The 21806-nt window shown below is 46.7% G+C and overlaps 1 protein-coding gene and 2 long non-coding RNA genes across 6 annotated transcripts in view; 1 reads left to right on the top strand and 2 right to left on the bottom strand.

The window, feature by feature from the left end:
* Positions 1–605: 605 nt before the first annotated feature.
* Positions 606–2397, bottom strand: LOC139025670 (uncharacterized). Of its 4 annotated transcripts, XR_011477284.1 has the most exons (6): positions 2303–2397; positions 2200–2235; positions 2065–2131; positions 1999–2028; positions 772–823; positions 606–628 (listed from the first exon to the last, which is right to left on the bottom strand). It is a non-coding gene; the product is annotated as an uncharacterized lncRNA (long non-coding RNA). The 4 variants fall into 4 exon arrangements; XR_011477286.1 differs by lacking the exon at positions 772–823 and having other exon boundaries at positions 2003–2028; positions 2101–2131; XR_011477285.1 differs by lacking the exons at positions 606–628; positions 772–823 and adding an exon at positions 1345–1369 and having other exon boundaries at positions 2003–2028; positions 2101–2131.
* A 2282-nt stretch (positions 2398–4679) lies between these two features.
* LOC112075248 (ubiquitin carboxyl-terminal hydrolase 33-like) overlaps positions 4680–21806 on the bottom strand; it is a 61185-nt gene continuing 44058 nt past the window's right edge. Inside the window, 6 exon segments of the mRNA XM_070440831.1 lie at positions 4680–4902; positions 5093–5161; positions 9384–9408; positions 9511–9588; positions 11579–11687; positions 12439–12520. Of these exon segments, the coding sequence (XP_070296932.1) occupies positions 4727–4902; positions 5093–5161; positions 9384–9408; positions 9511–9588; positions 11579–11687; positions 12439–12520 (539 nt within the window). The 3' untranslated portion in view covers positions 4680–4726.
* Positions 21457–21660, top strand: LOC139025672 (uncharacterized). The gene is made up of 2 exons (XR_011477289.1): positions 21457–21541; positions 21604–21660. It is a non-coding gene; the product is annotated as an uncharacterized lncRNA (long non-coding RNA).

Below are 21806 nucleotides of genomic sequence, written 5' to 3'. Positions count from 1 at the left end.
GCCTACCCCTAACAGGAAACGACCTACCTACCCCTACAGGAAACGACCTACCTACCCCCAACAGGAAACTACTCTACCTACCTACCTACCCCTAACAGGAAACGACCTACCTACCCCTAACAGGAAACTACCTACTACTGTACCTACCCTAACAGGAAACTACCTACCTACTACCCCTAACAGGAAACGACCTACCTACCTACCTACCCCTAACAGGAAACGACTACCTACCCCTAAACAGGAAACTACTCTACCTACCTACCCCTAACAGGAAACTACCTACCTACCCCCTAACAGAAACTACCTACCTACCCCTAACAGGAAACTACTACCTACCTACCTACCCCCTAACAGGAAACACCTACCTACTGTACCTACCCCTAACAGGAAACTACCTACCTACTGTACCTACCCCTACAGGAAACTACCTACCTACCTACCTACCCCCTAACAGGAAACTAACCTACCTACCCACCTACCAACCTCCTAACAGAAACTACCTACTTACCAACCCCCTAACAGGAAACTACCTACCTCCCACCTCCACCTCCTAACAGAAACGACCTACTTACCAACCCCTAACAGGAAACGACCTACCTACCAACCCCCTTAACAGGAAACTACCTACCTACCAACCCCCTTAACAGGAAACTACTACCTACCCCTAACAGGAAACTAGCTACCTACCCACCAACAGGAAACGACCTACCTACCTACCCCTAACAGGAAACTACCTAACTACCTACCCCCTAACAGGAAACGCCTACCTACCTACCCCCTAACAGGAAACGACCTACCTACCTACCCCCTAACAGGAAACTACCTAACTATCTACCCCCTAACAGGAAACTACCTACTACCTACCCCCTAACAGGAAACTACTACTACGTACCTACCCCCTAACAGGACACCTAACTACTACCTACCTACCCCTAACAGGAAACTACCTACCTAACCCCTAACAGGACGACGCTACCCTACCTACCCCTAACATAAACTACCTACCTACTACCTACCTACCTACCTACCTACCCTCTAACAGGAAACTACCTCCTACTCTACCTACCTACCCCTAACAGGAAACTACCGTACCTACTGTACCTACCCCTAACAGGAAATACATACCTCCTACCCCCTAACAGGAAAGTACTACCTCCCACCTACCAACGCCCTCTAACAGAAATCACCCACCTACCACCCCTAAAGAGAAACTACCTACCTACCACGCGCCTTAAACAGGAAACTACCTACCTACCACCCCCTTACAGAAACTACCTACCTACCCAGCGCAACAGGAAACTACCTACCTAACTGTACCTACCCCTAACAGGAAACTACATACTACAACCCCCTAAAGGAAACTACCTACCTACCCCCTAACAGGAAAACTACCTAGCCTACTACCACACCTACCCAACCCCCTAACAGAAACTACCTTTAGAATCTACCAACCCCTAGACAGGAAATCGTACCTACCTCCCACTTCTACCACCCCCTAGACAGAAACTACCTCCTTACGCAAACCCCTAACAGGAAACTACTACCTACTACCTACGCGTACCGCCTAACAGTAAGTACGCCTACCTGACCTGACCGCCCTAAACGAGGAATACTACCATACCCCTAAGCGGGACCTAACGAATCCTCCCTAACAGGAAACTACCTTACCTACCCCCTAACAGAACTACCTACCCCTAACAGTAACTACCTAGCCTAAACTATACCCTAACAGGAAACTACCTACCTATCTACCCCTAAACAGGAACTACATACCTTACTACCCCTAGACTTAGGAAACTACCTGTAGCCTACCCCTAATCAGGAACTACCTAGCCTACCTAACTACACCCCTAACAAGGAACTACCTACCTAGGCCTACCCTCTAACAGGAACTACCATAGTACCTACCTACCTACTACCTACCCCTAACAGGAAGAGCTACCTACCACCTACCGCTAAACAACAACTACCGTACTACCCCCTAACGAGGAAACTTACCTACCTACCCCCTAACAGGAAACTACCTACCTACCGTACCTACCCCCTAACAGGAAACGACCCTACCTACCCCCTAACAGGAAACTACCTACCTACTGTAACCTACCCCCTAACAGGAAACTACCTACCTACCCTACCTACCCCTAACAGGAAACTACCTACCTACCACCTACCCTCCTAACAGAAACTACCTACTACCACCCCTAACAGGAAACTACCTACCTACCCACCTACAACCTCCTAAAAACGACCTACTTACCAACCCTAACAGGAAACACCTACCTACCAACTCCTTACAGGAAACTACCTACCTACCAACCCCTTAACAGGAAACTACCCTACCTCCCCCTAACAGGAAACTAGCTACCTACCCACCAACAGGAAACGACCTACCTACCTACCCCTAACAGGAACTACCAATACCTACCCCCTAACAGGAACGACCTACCTACCTACCCCCTAACAGGAAACGACCTACTCTACCTATCCCCCTAACAGGAAACTACCTAACTACCTACCCCCTAACAGGAAACGACCTACCTACCTACCCCTAACAGGAAACTACCTACTCGCTACCTACCTACCCCCTAACAGGAAACTAACCATAACTACCTACCTCCCTACCCTAACAGGAAACTACCCTACCTAACCCCTAACAGGAACTACTACCTGACTACTCCCCGGCTAACATACACCCTACTACTACCACTATCTACTACCTACTACCTCTCAGTACCTACCTATACCTACCTCCTACTCGCTCTTACATGGAAACTGACATCCATGTACCTACCTACCCCTAACAGAAACTACCTACCTACTGTACTACCTCCCTAAAGAATCTACCACCTACGCCAGTTAAAGTACCTACCTACCGCAGCCTACCCGCCCTAAACAGAACACCTACTTACAACCTGCACCTAACAGGGAAACTACCTACCTACCAACCCCCTTAACAGGAAACTACCGTACCTACCCCTACAGGAAACTATCTACGCTAACCACCAACAGAGACTACCTACCGTACTGTACCTACCCCCTATACAAGGAAACTACCTACCTACCAACTCCCCTACAGGAAACTACCTACCTACTCCCCTAGACAGGAAATACCTACCTACCCCTAACAGAAACTCCTACCTACCGTATCCCACCTACAACCCCTAGAAGAAACTATTATACCTACCTACCAACCCCCTAACAGGAAACTACCTACCTACCACTCTACCCAACCCCCTAACAGAAACTACCTACTTACCGAACCGCCCTAACAGGAAATACCTACCTACTACCTACCTTCACTCCTAGCCTACCTACCTACCCCCGCCTATACAGTAACTACCTTATCCTATCCTAACCGCCGTATATCAGGAAATTACCACGTACCCTAGAACTACCTACCCCCTAACAGGAAACTACCTACCTCCCCCTCAGGAACTAACTAACTACCCGACTACCTCCCCTAACAGTAAACCTACCCTTACCTAGCCTACCCCTAACAGGAAGACTACCTATCCTATCTACCTCAACAGGAAACTACTACCTCCTTCCGCGCTAACGGGAAACTACCTACCTACTCTCCTAAGCAGGAACTGAGGCCTACGTATCCTCACCTACCCCTAACAGGGAACTATACCGTTAACCTACCTACCTCTATAGGAACTACCTACCTATCCACCTACCGTACCGTAGCCCTCTAACAGGAACTACGCCACCTACCAACCCCTAGAGCAGAAACTACCCTACTTTACCAACCCCTGCAACAGGAAACTACCTACCGTACGCTACCTAGCCTGCGCCCCTAAACAGGAACTACCTACCCCTAAACAGTAACTACCTACCGTACCAGATACCCTATACAGGAAACTACCAGTCCACCGCCTAACAGGAAACTCTGACCTCACCGCTACCCCTTAATACAGGAACTGGACCGTACCCTAGACAGTAACGTACTCTACCTAGCCTACCCTACCGTACCTATCCCGTAGACGGAAACTACCCTACCACCTATCCTACCTACCCCTAACAGGGAAACTAACCTACGCTACCTACCGCTAATCAGGAAACTACCTTACTCCCCTAATGGCTACCGAAGCCATACCCTGACAGGATACCTACCCTACGGCCTACCATAGCCTACCGTACTACCCCTATCGGACTACTACCTACCTAACCCTCTAGACGAAGAAATAACGACGCTGACCTAGCACGTAACGCCTAACAGAACACTAACTACGTACCCCCCTAACAGGAAACTACCTCACCTAGGCCCCCTAACAGGAACTACTACCTACCCCTAACACGAAACTCCGCCTAAAAGACACTACCTACCTACCCTACTCCCTAACAGGACTACTAGCCTCCACCTAAAGGAAACTACCTACTACCCTAACACTACCTAACCCGATGCCAGGAACCTAACAGGCTACCCTACCTAGCCACCCCCTAACAGGAACTACCTACCTACCTTCTAAGACTACTACCCACCTACAGCTACGTACCCCTAAACAAGGGAACTACTTCTAACCTACCCCCAGGTCACCCAACCCTAACAGGAACTACCTACCTACTCCCCACTAACCGTACCCCGTAACAGGAACTACTATCTACCTACCACCCCTAACCAGGAACTACCTACGCAACCCCTAACAGGAAACTACCTAACTAGCCCCTACGGTAGGTAGGTAGGTAGGTTGTTTCCTGTGAAGAGGTTGTGATGTAGGTAGATTTAAACGTAGCACGTCTCCACCTATATCTTCTCCTTAGACTGCGAGGAGGCCTCTAGTTCGGGGTGAGATGCGTTGGTGTGAGAGACGTTGGGCCGGACTGTTACGAGCGGACCTCCTCCGTGGACGGAGTGGAGGAAGTTCCACGTCTCCTCAGAGATCTGTCCCGAGTCAGCTCCTTGAGGGGAGTAAGTAGCACACAGATTTAATGAGACTGAAATAACGCAAACATTTAGTAGCTTTTCAGAAGAATCTGTCTTGATCAAGTGTGTGTCCACTACAGTTCCATCAGCCTCACACGGATAGGACATTATATAAGCAGGGGGGATTTAGAGAAGACAGAAGAGTTGACTGGGTCAGGCTGTTACCTTGTCTGAGTGTTAGATGGCCGTTCTTGTTGATCGCCATCTTGGAGTTATCGATTGGTCCCGGTGGATCTGCAAGGGAGAGGGAAATTACTTATTAATGACACATAAAATGTAGTCTGAAGGCAGCCTAATATAGCATTTTATAGCACTCCTTTCAACAGCTGGGAGTGGAGACTCCAAATCGCACCTACTACTCTATCTATACAGCAGTATGTAGACACCCCTTCAAATGAGTGGATTTGGCAACTTCAGCCACACAGTCATGCAATCTCCATAGACAAACATTGGAGGTATAATGGCCTTACTGAAGAGCTCAGTGACTTTCAAATTGGCACCGTCATAGGATGCCACCTTTCCAACAAGTCAGTTAATCAAATTTCTGCCCTGCTCGAGCTGCCACGGTCAACTGTAAGTGCTGTTATAGTGAAGTAGAAACGTCTAGGAGCAACAACGGCTCAGCCACGAAGTGGTAGGCCACACAAGCTCACAGAACGGGACCGCATCAAAATCGTCTGTCCTCGGTTGCAACACRACCGAGTTCCAAACTGCCTCTGGAAGCAACGTCAGCACAAGAACTGTTCGTCAGGATTTTCATGAAATGGGTTTCCATGGCCGAGCAGCCGCACACAAGCCTAAGATCCCCTGCGCATGCAGCCGTCTGTGAGTGTAAAGCTCGATGCCATTGAATCTGGAGCAGTGGAACGCGATCTCTGGGGTGATGAATCACGCTTCACATCTGGCAGTCCGACGGACAAATCTGGGTTTTGGAGGATGCCAGGAGAACGCTATCTGCCCCAATGCATAGTGCCAACTGTAAAGTTTGGTGGAGGAGGAATAATGGTCTGGGGCTGTTTTTCATGGTCGGACAGTTCTAGTGAAGGGAAATCTTAAGCGTACAGCATACAATGACATTCAAATCAAATGTTATTTGTCATATGCGCCAAATACAACAGGTGTAGTACACCTTACAGTGAAATGCTGACTTACAGGCTAAACGCTAATACAGGGGCACCGGTACAGAGTCAATGTGCGGGGGAACCGGTTAGTCGATGTAATTGAGGTAATATGTACATGTAGTAGAGTTAAAGTGAAGAGGTTGCCCCAGTGATGTACTGGGCCGTAGGCACTACCCTCTGTAGTGCCTTAGGTGATGCAACCAGTCAGGATGCTCTCGATGGTGCAGCTGTAGAACTTTTTAAGATCTGAGGACCCATGACAAATCTTTTCAGTCTCCTGAGGGTGAATAACTTTGTTGTCCCTCTTCACGACTGTCTTGTTGTGCTTGGACATGTTAGTTTGTTGGTGATGTGGACACAAGGAGCTTGAAGCTCTCACCTGCTCCATACTAAGCTCCGTCGATGAGAATGGAGGCGTGCTCGGTCTCCTTTTCCTGTAGTCAACAATCCCTCTCCTTTGTCTTGATCACGTTGAGGGAGAGGTTGTTGTCCTGGCACCACACGGCCAGGTCTCTGACCTCCTGCCTATAGGCTGTCTCGTCGTTGATCATGCCTACCGCTGTTGTGTCATCGACGAACTTAATGATGGTGTTGGAATCGTGCCTGGCAGTGCAGTCATGAGTGAACAGGGAGTACAGGAGGGGACTGAGCACACACCCCTGAGGGGCCCTGTGTTGAGGATCAGCGTGACGGATGTGTTGTTACCTACCCTTACAACCTGGGAGCGGCCCGTCAGGAAGTCCAGGATCCAGTTGCAGATGGGGTGTTAGTCAGGGTCCTTAGCTTAGTGATGAGCTTTGAGGGTACTATGGTGTTGAATGCTGAGCTGTAGTAATGAATAGCATTCTCATGTAGGTGTTCATTTTGTCCAGGTGTGAAAGGGCAGTGTAGAGTGCAATAGAGATTGCATCATCTGTGATCTGTTGGGGCGGAAGGCAAATTGGAGTCGGTCTAAGGTTTCTGGGATAATGGTGTTGATGTGAGCCCTGACCAGCCTTTCAAAGCACTTCATGGCTACAGACGTGAGTGTTATGGGTCGGTAGTCATTAGGCAGGTTACCTTAGTGTTCTTGGGCACAGAGACTATGGTGGTCTGCTTGAAACATGTAGGTATTACAGACTCAGACAGGGAGAGGTTGAAAATGTCAGTGAAGACACTTGCCAGTTGSTCAGTYCATGCGCTTAGCACACGTCCTGGTTATCCGTCCGGCCCTGCGGCCTTGTGAATATTGACCTGTTTGAAGGTCTTACTCACATCGGCTACAGAGAGCGTGATCACACAGTCATCCGGAACAGCTGATGCTCTCATGCATGCTTCAGTGTTGCTTGCCTCGAAGCGAGCATAGAAGTAATTTATCTCATCTGGTCGGCTCTTGTCACTGGTCAGCTCGCGGGTCTGTGCTTCCCTTTGTAGTCTGTAATAGTTTGCAAGCCCTGCCACATCCGACGAGCGTCGGAGCCGGTATAGTACGATTCAATCTTAGTCCTGTATTGATGCTTTTGATGATTCGTCTGAAGGCATAGCGGGATTGTGTCTGGGTTAGAGTCCCGCTCCTTGAAAGCGGCAGCTCTACCCATTAGCTCAGTCCGGATGTTGCCTGTAATCCATGGCTTTTGGTTGGGGTATGTACGTACGGTCACTGTGGGGACGACGTCCTCGATGCACTTATTGATGAAGCCAACGACTGATGTGGTGTACTCCTCAATGCCATTGGATGAATCCCAGAACATATTCCGGTCTGTGCTGCAAAACATTCCTGTAGTGTAGCATCTGTGTCATCTGAACACTTCTGTATTGAGCGAGTCACTGGTGCTTCCTGCTTTAGTTTTTGCTTGTAAGCAGGAATCAGGAGGATAGAATTATGGTCAGATTTGCCAAATGGAGGGCGGGGGAGAGCTTTGCATGCGTCTCTATTTGTGGAGTAAAGGTGGTGTAGAGTTTTTCTTCCTCTGGTTGCACATTTAACATGTAACATGTGACATGCTGGTAGAAATGAGGTAAAACCGATTTGAGTTTGTCACCTTAAGATGGTGTCATTAAAGTCCTCGACCACTAGGGGCGCCACCTCTGGATGAGTGTTTTCCTGTTTGATTATGGCCTTACACAGCTCACMGACTGCGGACTTAGMATATTTGTGYATATTTGTGATCGTAGCTTGTCTATTTTGTTATCCATTTGTACGTTAGCTAGTAGGACTGATGGTAGAGGCAGATTACCCACTCTTACAAGGATCCTTACAACTCCCGACACACGTCCCAATATCTCCGTCTCTTTCTCTTGCAAATTATGATGTCTGAAGTAAATCCTTCGCGTCCGACTCGTTAAAGAAAAAATCTTTGTCCATAACGAGGTGAATAATCGCTGTCCTGATATCCAGAAGGACTTTTCGGTCATAAGGAGACGGTGGCAGAAACATTATGTACAAAATGAGTTTCAAATAACGCACAAAAACCCTTAAAACAGCAGCCATCTCCTCCGGTGCCATTAGTTATTCTAGAAGATTCTGTGCTTCCAACTTTGTGGCAACAGTTTGGGGAAGGCCCTTTCCTGTTTCAGCATGAGAAGTCCCCTTGTGCACAAAGCGAGGTCCGTGCAGAAATGGTTTGTTGAGATCGAACACCTTTGGGATGAATGGTCAACCCCATCAAACACCTTTTGGATGAATGGTCAACCCCATCGAACCCCTTTTGGATGAATGGTCAACCCCATCGAACCCCTTTTGGATGAATGGTCAACCCCATCGAACACCTTTTGGATGAATGGTCAACCCCATCGAACACCTTTTGGATGAATGGTCAACCCCATCGAACACCTTTGGGATGAATTGGAACACCGACTGCGAGCCAGGCCTAATGCTCTTGTGGCTGAATCGCCCAACATAAATGCCCGACCTCACTAATGCTCTTGTGGCTGAATGGAAGCAAGTCCCTGCAGCAATGTTCCAACAGTGGAGACTGTTATAGTAGCAAAGGGGGGACCAATTCCCTTTTAATGCCCATGATTTTGGAATGAGATGTTCGACATGCATACTTTTGGTCATGTGGTGTATCTTTTTAGCCAATCACCATTGTCCTTTCCCTTGACAAAGCCCTCCCAGGCTTTGTCGAGAAGGGATAAAGGTTTTGTCAAAATGTACTTTTCAAAGCAGGTTAGGAGAATTAGGTTCAGGTTAGGAGAATTAGGTTCAGGTTAGGATAAGGGTTAGGGTTAGCTAAAATGCAACAAAAAAATCTATTTGACAAAAGCTGTATCCCATTACCCACTCTCTGAACCAACCACTCACCAATGTCCTTTCCCTTGACAAAGCCCTCCCACTCTCTGAACCAACCACTCACCATTGTCCTTTCCCTTGACGAAGCCCTCCCACTCTCTGAACCAGCCACTCACCATTGTCCTTCCCTTGACGAAGCCCTCCCACCTCTCTGAACAACCACTCACCATTGTCCTTTCCCTTGACGAAGCCTCCCACTCTCTGAACCACTGCATGCTGATGCAGTAGATGATCAGTGGAGACTCCTCCTCTTGGAACGCCTTGTTCAGCTGAACATAGGAAGGGAGAGAGGGGATGGGGGAGAGAGGGGATGGGGATGGGGGGAGAGAGGGGATGGGATGGGGGGAAGAGGGATGGGGATGGGGGGAAGAGGGGATGGGGATGGGGGAGGAGAGGGATGGGATGGGGGGAAGAGGGGAAGAGGGATGGGGAGAGAGGGGATGGGGATAGAGAGGGGATATGGAGGGGGGAGGGATGGGGGAGAGAGGGATGGGATGGGGGGAGAGAGGATGGGATGGGGGGGAAGAGGGGGAGAGAGGGGATGGGGAGAGAGGGATGGGGAAGAGGGGGATGGGGAGAGGAGGGAATGGGAGAGAGAGGGGATGGGGATGGGGGAGAGAGAGGGGATGGGATGGGGGGGGAAGAGCGAGGGAAGGGGAGAGGACAGGAAGAAAGAGAGTTGAGAGAGAAAGATTATAATTTCAATTAATTGAGAACATTAAAACAGGTGCGTTTGCTGGGGTGGAAAAATAGCCTATACACATCTACTAGCTCTCTGTAAAACTTGTTTGGGATAGGGGCAGCATTTTCACTTCTGGATGAAATAGCGTGCCAGAGTGAACTGCCTCTACTTCGTCCCAGATGCTAATATATGCATATTATTATTACTATTGGATAGAAAACACTCTGACGTTTCTAAAACGGTTTGAATGATGTCTGTGAGATAACAGAACTCATATGGCAGGCAAAAACCTGAGAAAAAATCCAACAGGAAGTGGGAAATCTGAGGTTTGTAGTTTTTGAACTCACCCTATCGAATACACAGTGGGATATGGGTTATGTTGCACTTCCTAAGGCTTCCACTAGATGTCAACCATCTGTAGAACGTGGTTTCAGGCTCCCATGTGAAGGGGGCCGGATGGGAGCTGTTTTTACTAAGGGGTCTGCTTACAGCCTCGTTCTCAGTCACGCGCTTTCAGTTGAGAGGTATCTCTCGTTCCAGTGCAATTCTACAGACATGGAATTCTCCGGTTGGAACAGTATTGAACTTTTATGATAAAAACATCCTAAAGATTGATTCTATACTTAGTTTGACAAGTTTCTTCGACCTGTAATATAACTTTTTGAACGTTTTTGTCCGAATGGACCAGATCGCGCTTTTGGATTGTTTACCAAACGCACTAACAAAAGAAGCTATTGGACATAAATGATGGACATTATCAAACAAAACAAGCATTTATTGTGGAACTGCGATTCCTGGGAGTGCATTCTGATGAAGATCATCAAAGATAAGTGAATATTTATAATGCTATTTATGAATAATGTTGACTACCCAACATGGCGGATATTTCTCTGGCTGGTTTGGGCTCTGAGCGCCGTTCTCAGATTATGCTTTTTCCGTAAAGTTATTATATATATATATATATATATTTTTTTTTTAATCTGACAGCGGTTTCATTAAGGAGAAGTGTATCTAAAGTTTCATGTATAATAGCTGTATTTTCATCAACATTTATTATGAGTATTTCTGAATTCATGTGGCTCTCTGCAATATTACGGCATGTTTTGGAACTACTGAACGTAACACGCCAATGTAAAATGAGATTTTTGGATATAAATATGAACTTTACCAAACAAAACATACATGTATTGTGTAACATGAAGTCCTATGAGTGTCATCTGATGAAGATCATCAAAGGTTAGTGATTCATTTTATCTCTATTTGTGCTTTTTGTGACTCCTGTCTTTGGCGGGAAAAATGGCTGGGTTTATCTGTGACTTGGTGGTGACCTAACATAATCGTTTGTGGAGCTTTCGCTGTAAAGCATTTTTGAAATCAGACACTGTGCCTGGATTAACGAGAAMTGTATCTTTAAAATGGTGCCTAATACTTGTATGTTTGAGAAAATTGATTTATGAGATTTCTGTTGTTTTGTATTTGGCGCCCTGCAATTTTATTGGCTGTTGGCGAGGGGTTCCGGCGGAACCTAGACAGGTTAACTCCAGTGCATGGAGGAAAGGATCCGCGAAAGGCCTTACCCGGACAAACATGTCCAGCTCTGTCCTGCGTCTCTTTTCCAGCTTCTCAATCTCTGTCTGACAAGTGTGACACACATACAGGTGGTTGACAGCAGGCCCGCCTCCGTACCTAGACAACAAACCAATCACAGCTTAGTAACACACCTTGACCAGACTAATCACAGCTCAGTAACAGAACTTGACCAGACTAAATCACAGCTCAGTAACACACCTTGACCAGACTAATCACAGCTAAGTAACAGAACTTGACAGACCATTCACAGCTTAGTAACACACCTTGACAGACCAATCATGGCTTAGTAACACACCCTGACAGACCAATCACAGATTAGTAACACACTGTGACAGACCAATCACGGCTTAGTAACAACTTGACAGACCAATCACAGCTTAGTAACACACATTGACAGACCAATCACAGCTTAGTAACACCTTGACAGACCAATCAGAGCTTAGCAACACACCTTGGCAGACCAATCACAGCTTAGTAACACATTGACCAGGGACCACAGTCCTTGAAACAGCTCAGTGAATAAACCTCTCAGAACCAGTAAGCATTCCCCTTAGCAGCATCGTTCTCCGACAGTTGGTGTCCTGCGATGCCAGGAGACGGCCGTCGTGCTATCTGACGTAAGGCAACGCTCCTAGCCGTAAAAATACACCTTTATAAACCATGACTATCAACTATGGGCACGGTTACACTGACACAATAATGTGATTATTGTGAATAACTCTGATTAATAGTGTTTGATTAAAACATTGAATGCAAGAAAAARAWTTTCCCTAACAATCCAGTTTTAATAGTCCTCCGTGTAAACGTCCCACTTAGTGACGGCACCGTGTAGCTGTACGAAGCTGACCTGCTGTAGAGGTGGTCCCACGCGTTCTGAGGCAGCATCACGACCAGATCATCCATGAACGCTGCCTTGGCAGGCGGCACGCCTGATAACACAGCATTTAAAAAGATCCTCATCACAAGTCATTATGGGTAATGGGTACCACTAACATTAACCTCACCCAATATCTCTGTTCAGAGAGGAGATCAGCCTCCGTCGATGAGAATGGAGGCGTGCTCGGTTCCTTTTCTCTGTAGTCAACAATCCTCTCCTTTGTCTTGATCACGTTGAGGGAGAGGTTGTTGTCCTGGACCACCACGGCCAGGTCCTGACCTCCTGCTATAGGCTGTCTCGTCGTTGATCATGCCTACCGCTGTTGTGTCATCGACGAACTTAATGAGTGCGGAATCGTGCCTGGCAGTGCAAGTCATGAGTGACAGGAGTACAGGAGGGACTGAGCACACACCCCTGAGGGGCCCCTGTGTTGAGGACAGCGTGACGATGTGTTGTTACCTACCCTTACAACCTGGGAGCGGCCCGTCAGGAAGTCCAGGATCCAGTTGCAGATGGAGGTGTTTAGTCCCGGTCCTAGCTTAGTGATGCAGCTTTGAGGTACTATGGTGTTGAATGCTGAGCTGTAGTAATGAATACATTCTCATGTAGGTGTTCATTTTGTCCAGGTGTGAAAGGGCAGTGTAGAGTGCAATAGAGATTGCATCATCTGTGGATCTGTTGGGGCGGAAGGCAATGTGAGTCGGTCTAAGGTTCTGGGATAATGGTGTTGATGTGAGCCTGACAGCCTTTCAAAGCACTTCATGGCTACAGACGTGAGTGTTATGGGTCGGTAGTCATTTAGGCGGTTACCTTAGTGTTCTTGGGCACAGAGACTATGGGTGGTCTGCTTGAAACATGTAGGTATTACACGACTCAGACAGGGGAGGTGAAAATGTCAGTGAGACACTGCAGTTGCTCAGTGATGCGCTTAGCACACGTCCTGGTTATCGTCCGGCTGCGGCCTTGTGAATATTGACCTGTTTGAAGGTCTTACTCACAATCGGCTACAGAGAGCTGATCACACGTCATCCGGAACAGCTGATGCTCTCTCATGCTTCAGTTGTGCTTGCCTCGAAGCGAGCATAGAAGTAATTTATCTCATCTGTGCGCTCTGTCACTGTCAGCTCGCGGGTCTGTGCTTCCCTTGTAGCTGTAATAGTTTGCAAGCCCTGCACATCCGACGAGCGTCGGAGCCGGTATAGTACGATCAATCTTAGTCCTGTATTGATGCTTTTGATGATTCGTCGAAGGCATAGCGGGATTTGTGTCTGGTGTTAGAGTCCCGCTCCTTGAAAGCGGCAGCTCTACCATTAGCTCAGTCCGGATGTTGCCTGTAACCATGCTTTTGTTGGGTATGTAACGTACGGTCCTGTGGGAGACGTCCTCGATGCACTTATTGATGAAGCCACGACTGATGTGGTGTACTCCTCAATGCCATTGGATGAATCCCAGAACATATTCCGGTCTGTGCTGCAAAGTTTAGCATCTGTGTCATCTGACCATTTCTGTATTGAGTGATCACTGGTGCTTCCTGCTTTAGTTTTTGCTTGTAAGCAGGGAATCAGGAGGATAGAATTATGGTCAGATTTGCCAATGGAGGGCGGGGGAAGAGCTTTGGCATGCGTCTCTTTTGTGGAGTAAAGGTGGTGTAGAGTTTTTCTTCCTCTGGTTGCACATTTAACATGTAACATGTGACATGCTGGTAGAAATGAGGTAAACGATTTGAGTTTGTCACTTAAGATGGTGTCATTAAAGTCCTGCGACCACTAGGGGCGCCACCTCTGGATGAGTTTTTCCTGTTTGATTATGGCTTACACAGCTCATGACTGCGGACTTAGGATATTTGTGGATATTTGTGATCGTAGCTTGTCTATTTTGTTATCCATTTGTACGTAGCTAGTAGGACTGATGGTAGAGGCAGATTACCCACTCTTACAAGGATCCTTACAACTCCCGACACGTCCAATATCTCCGTCTCTTTCTCTGCAAATTATGATGTCTGAAGTAAATCCTTCGCGTCCGACTCGTTAAAGAAAAAATCTTTGTCCATAACGAGGTGAATAATGCTGTTCCTGATATCAGAAGGACTTTTCGGTCATAAGAGACGGTGGAGAAACATTATGTACAAAATGAGTTTCAAATAAACGCACAAAACCTTAAAACAGCAGCCATCTCCTCCGGTGCCATTAGTTATTCTAGAAGATTCTGTGCTTCAACTTTGTGGCAACAGTTTGGGGAGGCCCTTTCCTGTTTCAGCATGAGAAGTCCCCTTGTGCCACAAGCGAGGTCCGTCGCAGAAATGGTTTGTTGAGATCGAACACTTTGGGATGAATGGTCAACCCCATCAAACACTTTTGGATGAATGGTCACCCATCGAACCCCCTTTTGGTGAATGGTCAACCCCATCGAACCCTTTTGGATGAATGGTCCAACCCCATCGAACACCTTTGGATGAATGGTCAACCCCATCGAACACCTTTTGGATGAATGGTCAACCCCATCGAACACCTTTGGGATGATTTGGAACACGACTGCGAGCCAGGCCTAATGCTCTTGTGGCTGAATCGCCCAACATAAATGCCCGACTCACTAATGCTCTTGTGGCTGAATGGAAGCAAGTCCCTGCAGCAATGTTCCAACAGTGGAGACTGTTAATGTAGCAAGGGGGGACCAATTCCCTTTTAATGCCCATGATTTTGGAATGAGATGTTCGACATGCATACTTTTGGTCATGTGGTGTATTTTTTAGCCAATCACCATTGTCCTTTCCCTTGACAAAGCCCTCCCAGGCTTTGTCGAAGAAGGGATAAAGGTTTTGTCAAAATGTACTTTTCAAGCAGGTTAGGAGAATTAGGTTAGGTTAGGAGAATTAGGTTCAGGTTAGGATAAGGGTTAGGGTTAGCTAAAATGCAACAAAAAAATCTATTTGACAAAAGCTGTATCCATTACCACTCTCTGAACCAACCACTCACCAATGTCCTTTCCCTTGACAAAGCCCTCCCACTCTCTGAACAACCACTCACCATTGTCTTTCCCTTGACGAAGCCCTCCACTCTTGAACCAACCATCCCATTGTCCTTTCCCTTGACGAAGCCTCCACTCTCTGAACCAGCACTCACATTGTCTTTCCCTTGACGAACCCTCCACTCTCTGAACAACCATCACCATTGTCTTTCCCTTGACGAAGCCCCCACTCTTGAACCAACACTCACCATTGTCTTTCCCTTGACGAAGCCTCCACTCTCTGAACAACCACTCACCATTGTCCTTTCCCTTGACGAAGCCCCCCACTCTCTGAACCAGCCACTCACCATTGTCCTTTCCTTGACGAAGCCCCTCCACTCTCTGAACCAACAATCACCATTGTCTTTCCCTTGACGAAGCCTCCCACTCTCTGAACCACTGCATGCTGATGCAGTAGATGATCAGTGGAGACTCCTCCTCTTGGAACGCCTTGTTCAGCTGAACATAGGAAGGGAGAGAGGGGATGGGGGGAGAGAGGGGATGGGGATGGGGGGAGAGAGGGGATGGGGATGGGGGGGAAGAGGGGATGGGGATGGGGGGAAGAGGGGATGGGGATGGGGGAGAGAGGGGATGGGGATGGGGGGGAAGAGGGGGGAGAGAGGGGATGGGGGGAGAGAGGGGATGGGGATAGAGAGGGGATGGGGATGGGGGGAGGGGAATGGGGGAGAGAGGGGATGGGATGGGGGGAGAGAGGGGATGGGGAGGGGGAAGAGGGGGGAGAGAGGGGATGGGGAGAGAGGGGATGGGAGAGAGGGGGGATGGGGAGAGAGAGGGATGGGAGAGAGAGGGGATGGGGATGGGGGAGAGAGAGGGGATGGGATGGGGGGAGAAGAGCGAGGGAAGGGGAGAGGAAGGAAGAAAGAGAGTTGAGAGAGAAAGATTATAATTTCAATTAATTGAGAACATTAAAACAGGTGCGTTAGTGCTGGGGTGGAAAATAGCCTATACACATCTACTAGCTCTCTGTTAACTTGTTTGGGATAGGGGCAGCATTTTCACTTCTGGATGAATAGCGTGCCCAGAGTGAACTGCCTCCTACTCTGTCCCAGATGCTAATATATGCATATTATTATTACTATTGGATAGAAAACACTCTGACGTTTCTAAAAGGTTTGAATGATGTCTGTGAGTATAACAGAACTCATATGGCAGGCAAAAACCTGAGAAAAAATCCAAACAGGAAGTGGGAAATCTGAGGTTTGTAGTTTTTGAACTCACCCCTATCGATACACAGTGGGATATGGGTTATGTTGCACTTCCTAAGGCTTCCCATAGATGTCAACCATCTGTAGAACGTGGTTTCAGGCTCCTCATGTGAAGGGGGGCGGATGGGAGTTGTTTTACTAAGGGGTCTGCTTACAGCCTCGTTCTCAGTCACGCGCTTTCAGTTGAGAGGTATCTCTCGTTCCAGTGCAATTCTACAGACAATGGAATTCTCCGGTTGGAACAGTATTGAACTTTTATGATAAAAACATCCTAAAGATTTGATTCTATACTTAGTTTGACAAGTTTCTTCGACCTGTAATATAACTTTTTGAACGTTTTGTCCGAATGGACCAGTCGCGCTTTTGGATTGTTTACCAAACGCACTAACAAAAGAAGCTATTGGACATAAATGATGGACATTATCAAACAAAACAAGCATTTATTGTGGAACTGCGATTCCTGGGAGTGCATTCTGATGAAGATCATCAAAGATAAAGTGATTTATAATCCTATTTATGAATAATGTTGACTACCCAACATGGCGGATATTTCTCTGGCTGGTTTGGCGCTCTGAGCGCCGTTCTCAGATATTGCTTTTTCGTAAAGTTATTATATATATTATATATATATTTTTTTTTTTAATATCTGACAGCGGTTTCATTAAGGGAAGTGTATCTAAAGTTTCATGTATAATAGCTGTATTTTCATCAACATTTATTATGAGTATTTCTGAATTCATGTGGCTCTCTGCAATATTACGGCATGTTTTGGAACTACTGAACGTAACGCCAATGTAAAATGAGATTTTGGGATATAAATGAACTTTACCAAACAAAACATACATGTATTGTGTACCATGAAGTCTATGAGTGTCATCTGATGAAGATCATCAAAGGTAGTGATATCTACTCATTATAACTTCTAGAAATCTCTGGTGCACACCTATTATTTTCTGTCTCGACACCATCAAGGTCTTTGGTAGCAGAGGTATAAAAGGGATACCTGGGTCTTTTTTCATCGTTCATGATTGGACTATTGGTGGGTGACCTAAACCATAATAGGCGTAAGGTGTCTTTGTGGATGGCTAATTTTCTCGAGATGAATTGCCTCATTATTCTCGAAATGAGCAGACAGCTTCGCACCGCCATGGATCTCACACGCGAAGTTTGTATTTTAGGTTCCTATCCTAAACCAGAGTGCACTAATACATATAGTATGATTATCCATGACGAAAATTTGATTTATGAGATTTGTTGTTTCCTGTATTTCTGCGCAACTGACGACAGGTTTTGTATTGCTGTACTGAGCGAGAGGGGTACTACCAGGGACGGAAGCTATGACAGGATGAATATCCATCTAGTAGCACTGCGGGATAGGGATACGCTGAACAGGCCTTTATCCCCAACGGAGTCAAACATTCTTGTCAATAGGCGTCTCGAATCGTGTTCCTACATTTTTCCACGACTTACTAAATTACCATGTCTGACTATAGTTTTGTGATCTGAGCATTCATAACAGTGTGCGTCATAGTTTATAGTCGGCATTAGACAGCTCGGGCCTCATGTCCTTTCACGCTAATTGAGACAAGCAAGCGTTCAATGTACAAGCTGTAGTAACATAGTCCATTAACAAGCATGGACTCAAGACAAGCATAAGTAAGCACCGCAGATGCCTCACAGACATAATCACAGTCAGTAACAGAAGCTTGACCAGTCACGAAAATATCAGGTTAGATAACACAACTGCTGACAGTATGCAAATTGCACAGAATTTTAGCCTCACAAGACACTACTGTGAATCAGACCAAGTCACGGCTAGTAACAACTTGACAGCCAATCACAGCTTAAGTAACATGACAAACATCATTGTACGATACACCTATTACCTCTATAATGATAAGTAACACCACCTTCGACTGAGCTCAGCAATCATGTAAAGAAATAGCAAAAGCATCACTAGGCATATATATATAATATAACTTTACGGAAGCATATCTGAGAAGAGCCCAAACAGCAGAGAAATATCCCACGCCATGTTAGGGTTAGTCACATTATTCATAAATAGCAAATAATTTATTCAATTATCTTCCTATTGATGAATCTCACCCACCAGGAACTGAATCGACAGGAATCGCAGTACACAATAAATGTTTGTTATAGGTTTGATAATGTCCATCATATGTCCAATAGCTTTCTTTTGTTAGTGCGTTTGACAACAATCCAAAGCGCGATATCACATTCGGACAAAACGTTAAAAGTTAATTTCCAGAGCTCAACGACAGCAAGAATTACGTATGAATACACAATCTCGAAACAGGGTATCCCACAGTCCTGATGTACACCACAGCTCTCAGTGAATAAAACCTTAGGCACGTGATACCAGTAAGCATTCTCCTTATGCACTATCGATATGTCCTGAAACAGTCTGTGTAGCGTCGGGGGTGGCAGGAGACGGCCGTTCGTGCTACCTCTGAGCGTGAAGAATGCAACGCTCTATGTCGGTAAAAATCTGACATAACACTCTTTTATAGCAACTATGGAACGATATGCAAGCAGATGTGCACGGCTCCTACACGACATCAATTACACATAGTCTCGAGTAATTAGTGAATAACTACGTGCAGCTAGTAGTAGCTGATGATGAAAAACATGTGAATGCGAAGAACAAACTGATTATATTGCCAGTACAACCTCATGTTATATGTTAAATATCAGTCTCCGTTCGGTCACATACGTCCGCGCACTCTAGCCCCTTGACGAGCATGCAGCCGAGCTCGTAGTGAAACTGCGAGTTAGTACAGCTACCATGCGCTAGAGGTGGGTCTCGACAATCGCGTTATGTGAGGGCAGCAGTCACGATTTCAGAGGCATACCAGTGAACTGCTGCACATACCATGTAGTCAGGCGCAGCACTTGCACTTGATAATAACGATATCAGGCAGTTGTGGTAGAATAATGTTAAACAATAATCACATACAAGATATCATCAGTATGGCTATTATCTGCGCGTAAATCTTCACTGATAATCTTTATACGCTCGATTCTATATTTATTCTAGCGTTTTCTTGCTCTAATAGTGGCTATCATATGAATTGTTGTCTCGCCTCTATCCCACCCCGCTTGCTTAGGGACAGCTAGAGCGATAGTGATCACATGATGAAGTGCTTATGATGGCATAGGACGTACACTAGGCTGTGGGCTTTGACTACGCTGGAGATCTCGGAATACGTGAGAGCAGTACTAGAACTGAGAAGATTGGCATGAAGATACTTGGCTAGGCTGACTAGCTGGCAGGAGGCTAGCTGAGGCAGTCTGAGGGCAGAGTATCCATGGTCTTGCGGGAGCATGGGCTAGGTCGATCACTGGACGTGTGAACAGAGTAGCTGCGCCTCGGCAGCAATGCGCTAAAGCAAGATGGTTGAGAAACGAGAGAGCCTAGTAGATGTCGTGCGTCTATTGGCTGTGCATGTGCTTGTGCTTGCACTCTACACGACTAGCAGCAGACCATATGTATACAATGCTGATGAGACCAGCATCATGATAGGTGGAAAGTAGAGTAGATAAGTCTCATTAAATTGAATTTAACATAGCTGTCTTCCCGTACTCTCCGCTCATAGCTACAAGAGGTAAAGTGTCGTTCCTGGTGACGGGTCTATCGCGCTTCATGCGGAACAGGCTCCGTCGAAACTGTCTTGATGCTACTGCATCCTCGAGAGACGCCCCATGAATCTTGCCCTCGTGCAGTCATCTCTGCTTTTAGGCCGTCACGCCTGAGTAGAACCCGTACCCTCCTCCTCATCCTTTTAGCGCCTCTTCATCCGTCTCTTCCTTGGAGGGACACAAACAGGACACATTTACGTCCGTGAGCTAAATAAACTAAATGGACGTGGGTCTGTACCAGAGCACGGAAACTTCCTGTTTACAGAAAACAAGAAAACTGATCATCTGCTGAAACTGGCACTGCCTCCAGAGAGAGGCTCAAATCCTGGCAGATTAGAAATATGTTGCTGCTGTTGTTCTAGAGGAAGGATGTCGTCCCCACTGGGTAGGTTAAGTTCTTATTTCTGTTGATGTCTAGAGTGAAGGATGTCGCCCCCACTGGGTAGGATTAAGTCTTATTCTTCTGTGATGTCTAGAGGAAGGATGTCCGCCCACACTGTGTAGGATTAAGTCTTATTATGTTCTTAGTGTGGTGTTTATGCTGTGTGCTTTGTGTGATAGAAGAGGACTTATAATACCACTCCTAGAGGAGGAGGACGTAGTTATAATACATCCTAGAAGAGGAGGATTGTGTTATAATACCACTCCTAGAGGAGGAGAACGTAGTTATAATACCACTCCTAGAGGAGGAGGACGTAGTTATATACCACTCCTAGAAGAGGAGGATGTAGTTATAATACCACTCCTAGAGGAGGACGTAGTTATAATACCACTCCTAGAGGAGGGACGTAGTTATAATACCACTCCTAGAGGGACGTAGTATAATACCACTCCTAAGGAGGAGGACGTAGTTATAATACCACTCCTAGAGGAGGAGGACGTAGTTATAATACCACTCCTAGAGGAGGAGGACGTAGTTATAATACCACTCCTAGAGGAGGAGGAGGATGTAGTTTATAATACCACTCCTAGAGGAGGAGGACGTAGTTATAATACCACTCCTAGAGGAGGAGGACGTAGTTTATAATACCACTCCTAAGAGGAGGAGGTTAGTTATAATACCACTTCCTAGATATGCTGTTTGTCTTACTTGTAGAACAGGCGTAGGCCTCAGCGTTCTGGACGCAGGACTCTGACACCTCGGTGACGCTCTGGTCATCAAACTCATACCACAGGTTGTTCAGGTCATTCTGCAGTAGGCTATGTAGTGACCACCTGGGGGAAGGAGAAGAAGAGGTTTGTTCAGGTCATTCCTACAGTAGGCTATGTAGTGACCACCTGGGGAGAGTAGGAGGAGGGAGAGGAGGAGGTTAGGGAGGAGGAGGAGAGAGGAAGGGAGGATAGGGGATAGGGAGAGTAGGAGAGGAGGGAGAGGAGAGAGGACTAGGGAGAGGAGGAGGATAGGGAGAGGAGGAGGAAGGTAAGGGAGAGGAGGAGGATAGGGAGGAC

Source organism: Salvelinus sp. IW2-2015, unplaced genomic scaffold (assembly GCF_002910315.2).
Source record: "Salvelinus sp. IW2-2015 unplaced genomic scaffold, ASM291031v2 Un_scaffold3044, whole genome shotgun sequence".
Taxonomy (NCBI): domain Eukaryota; kingdom Metazoa; phylum Chordata; class Actinopteri; order Salmoniformes; family Salmonidae; genus Salvelinus; species Salvelinus sp. IW2-2015.
Note: the sequence above shows the minus strand (reverse complement) of the source record. Positions and strands in the feature narration are given on the sequence as shown.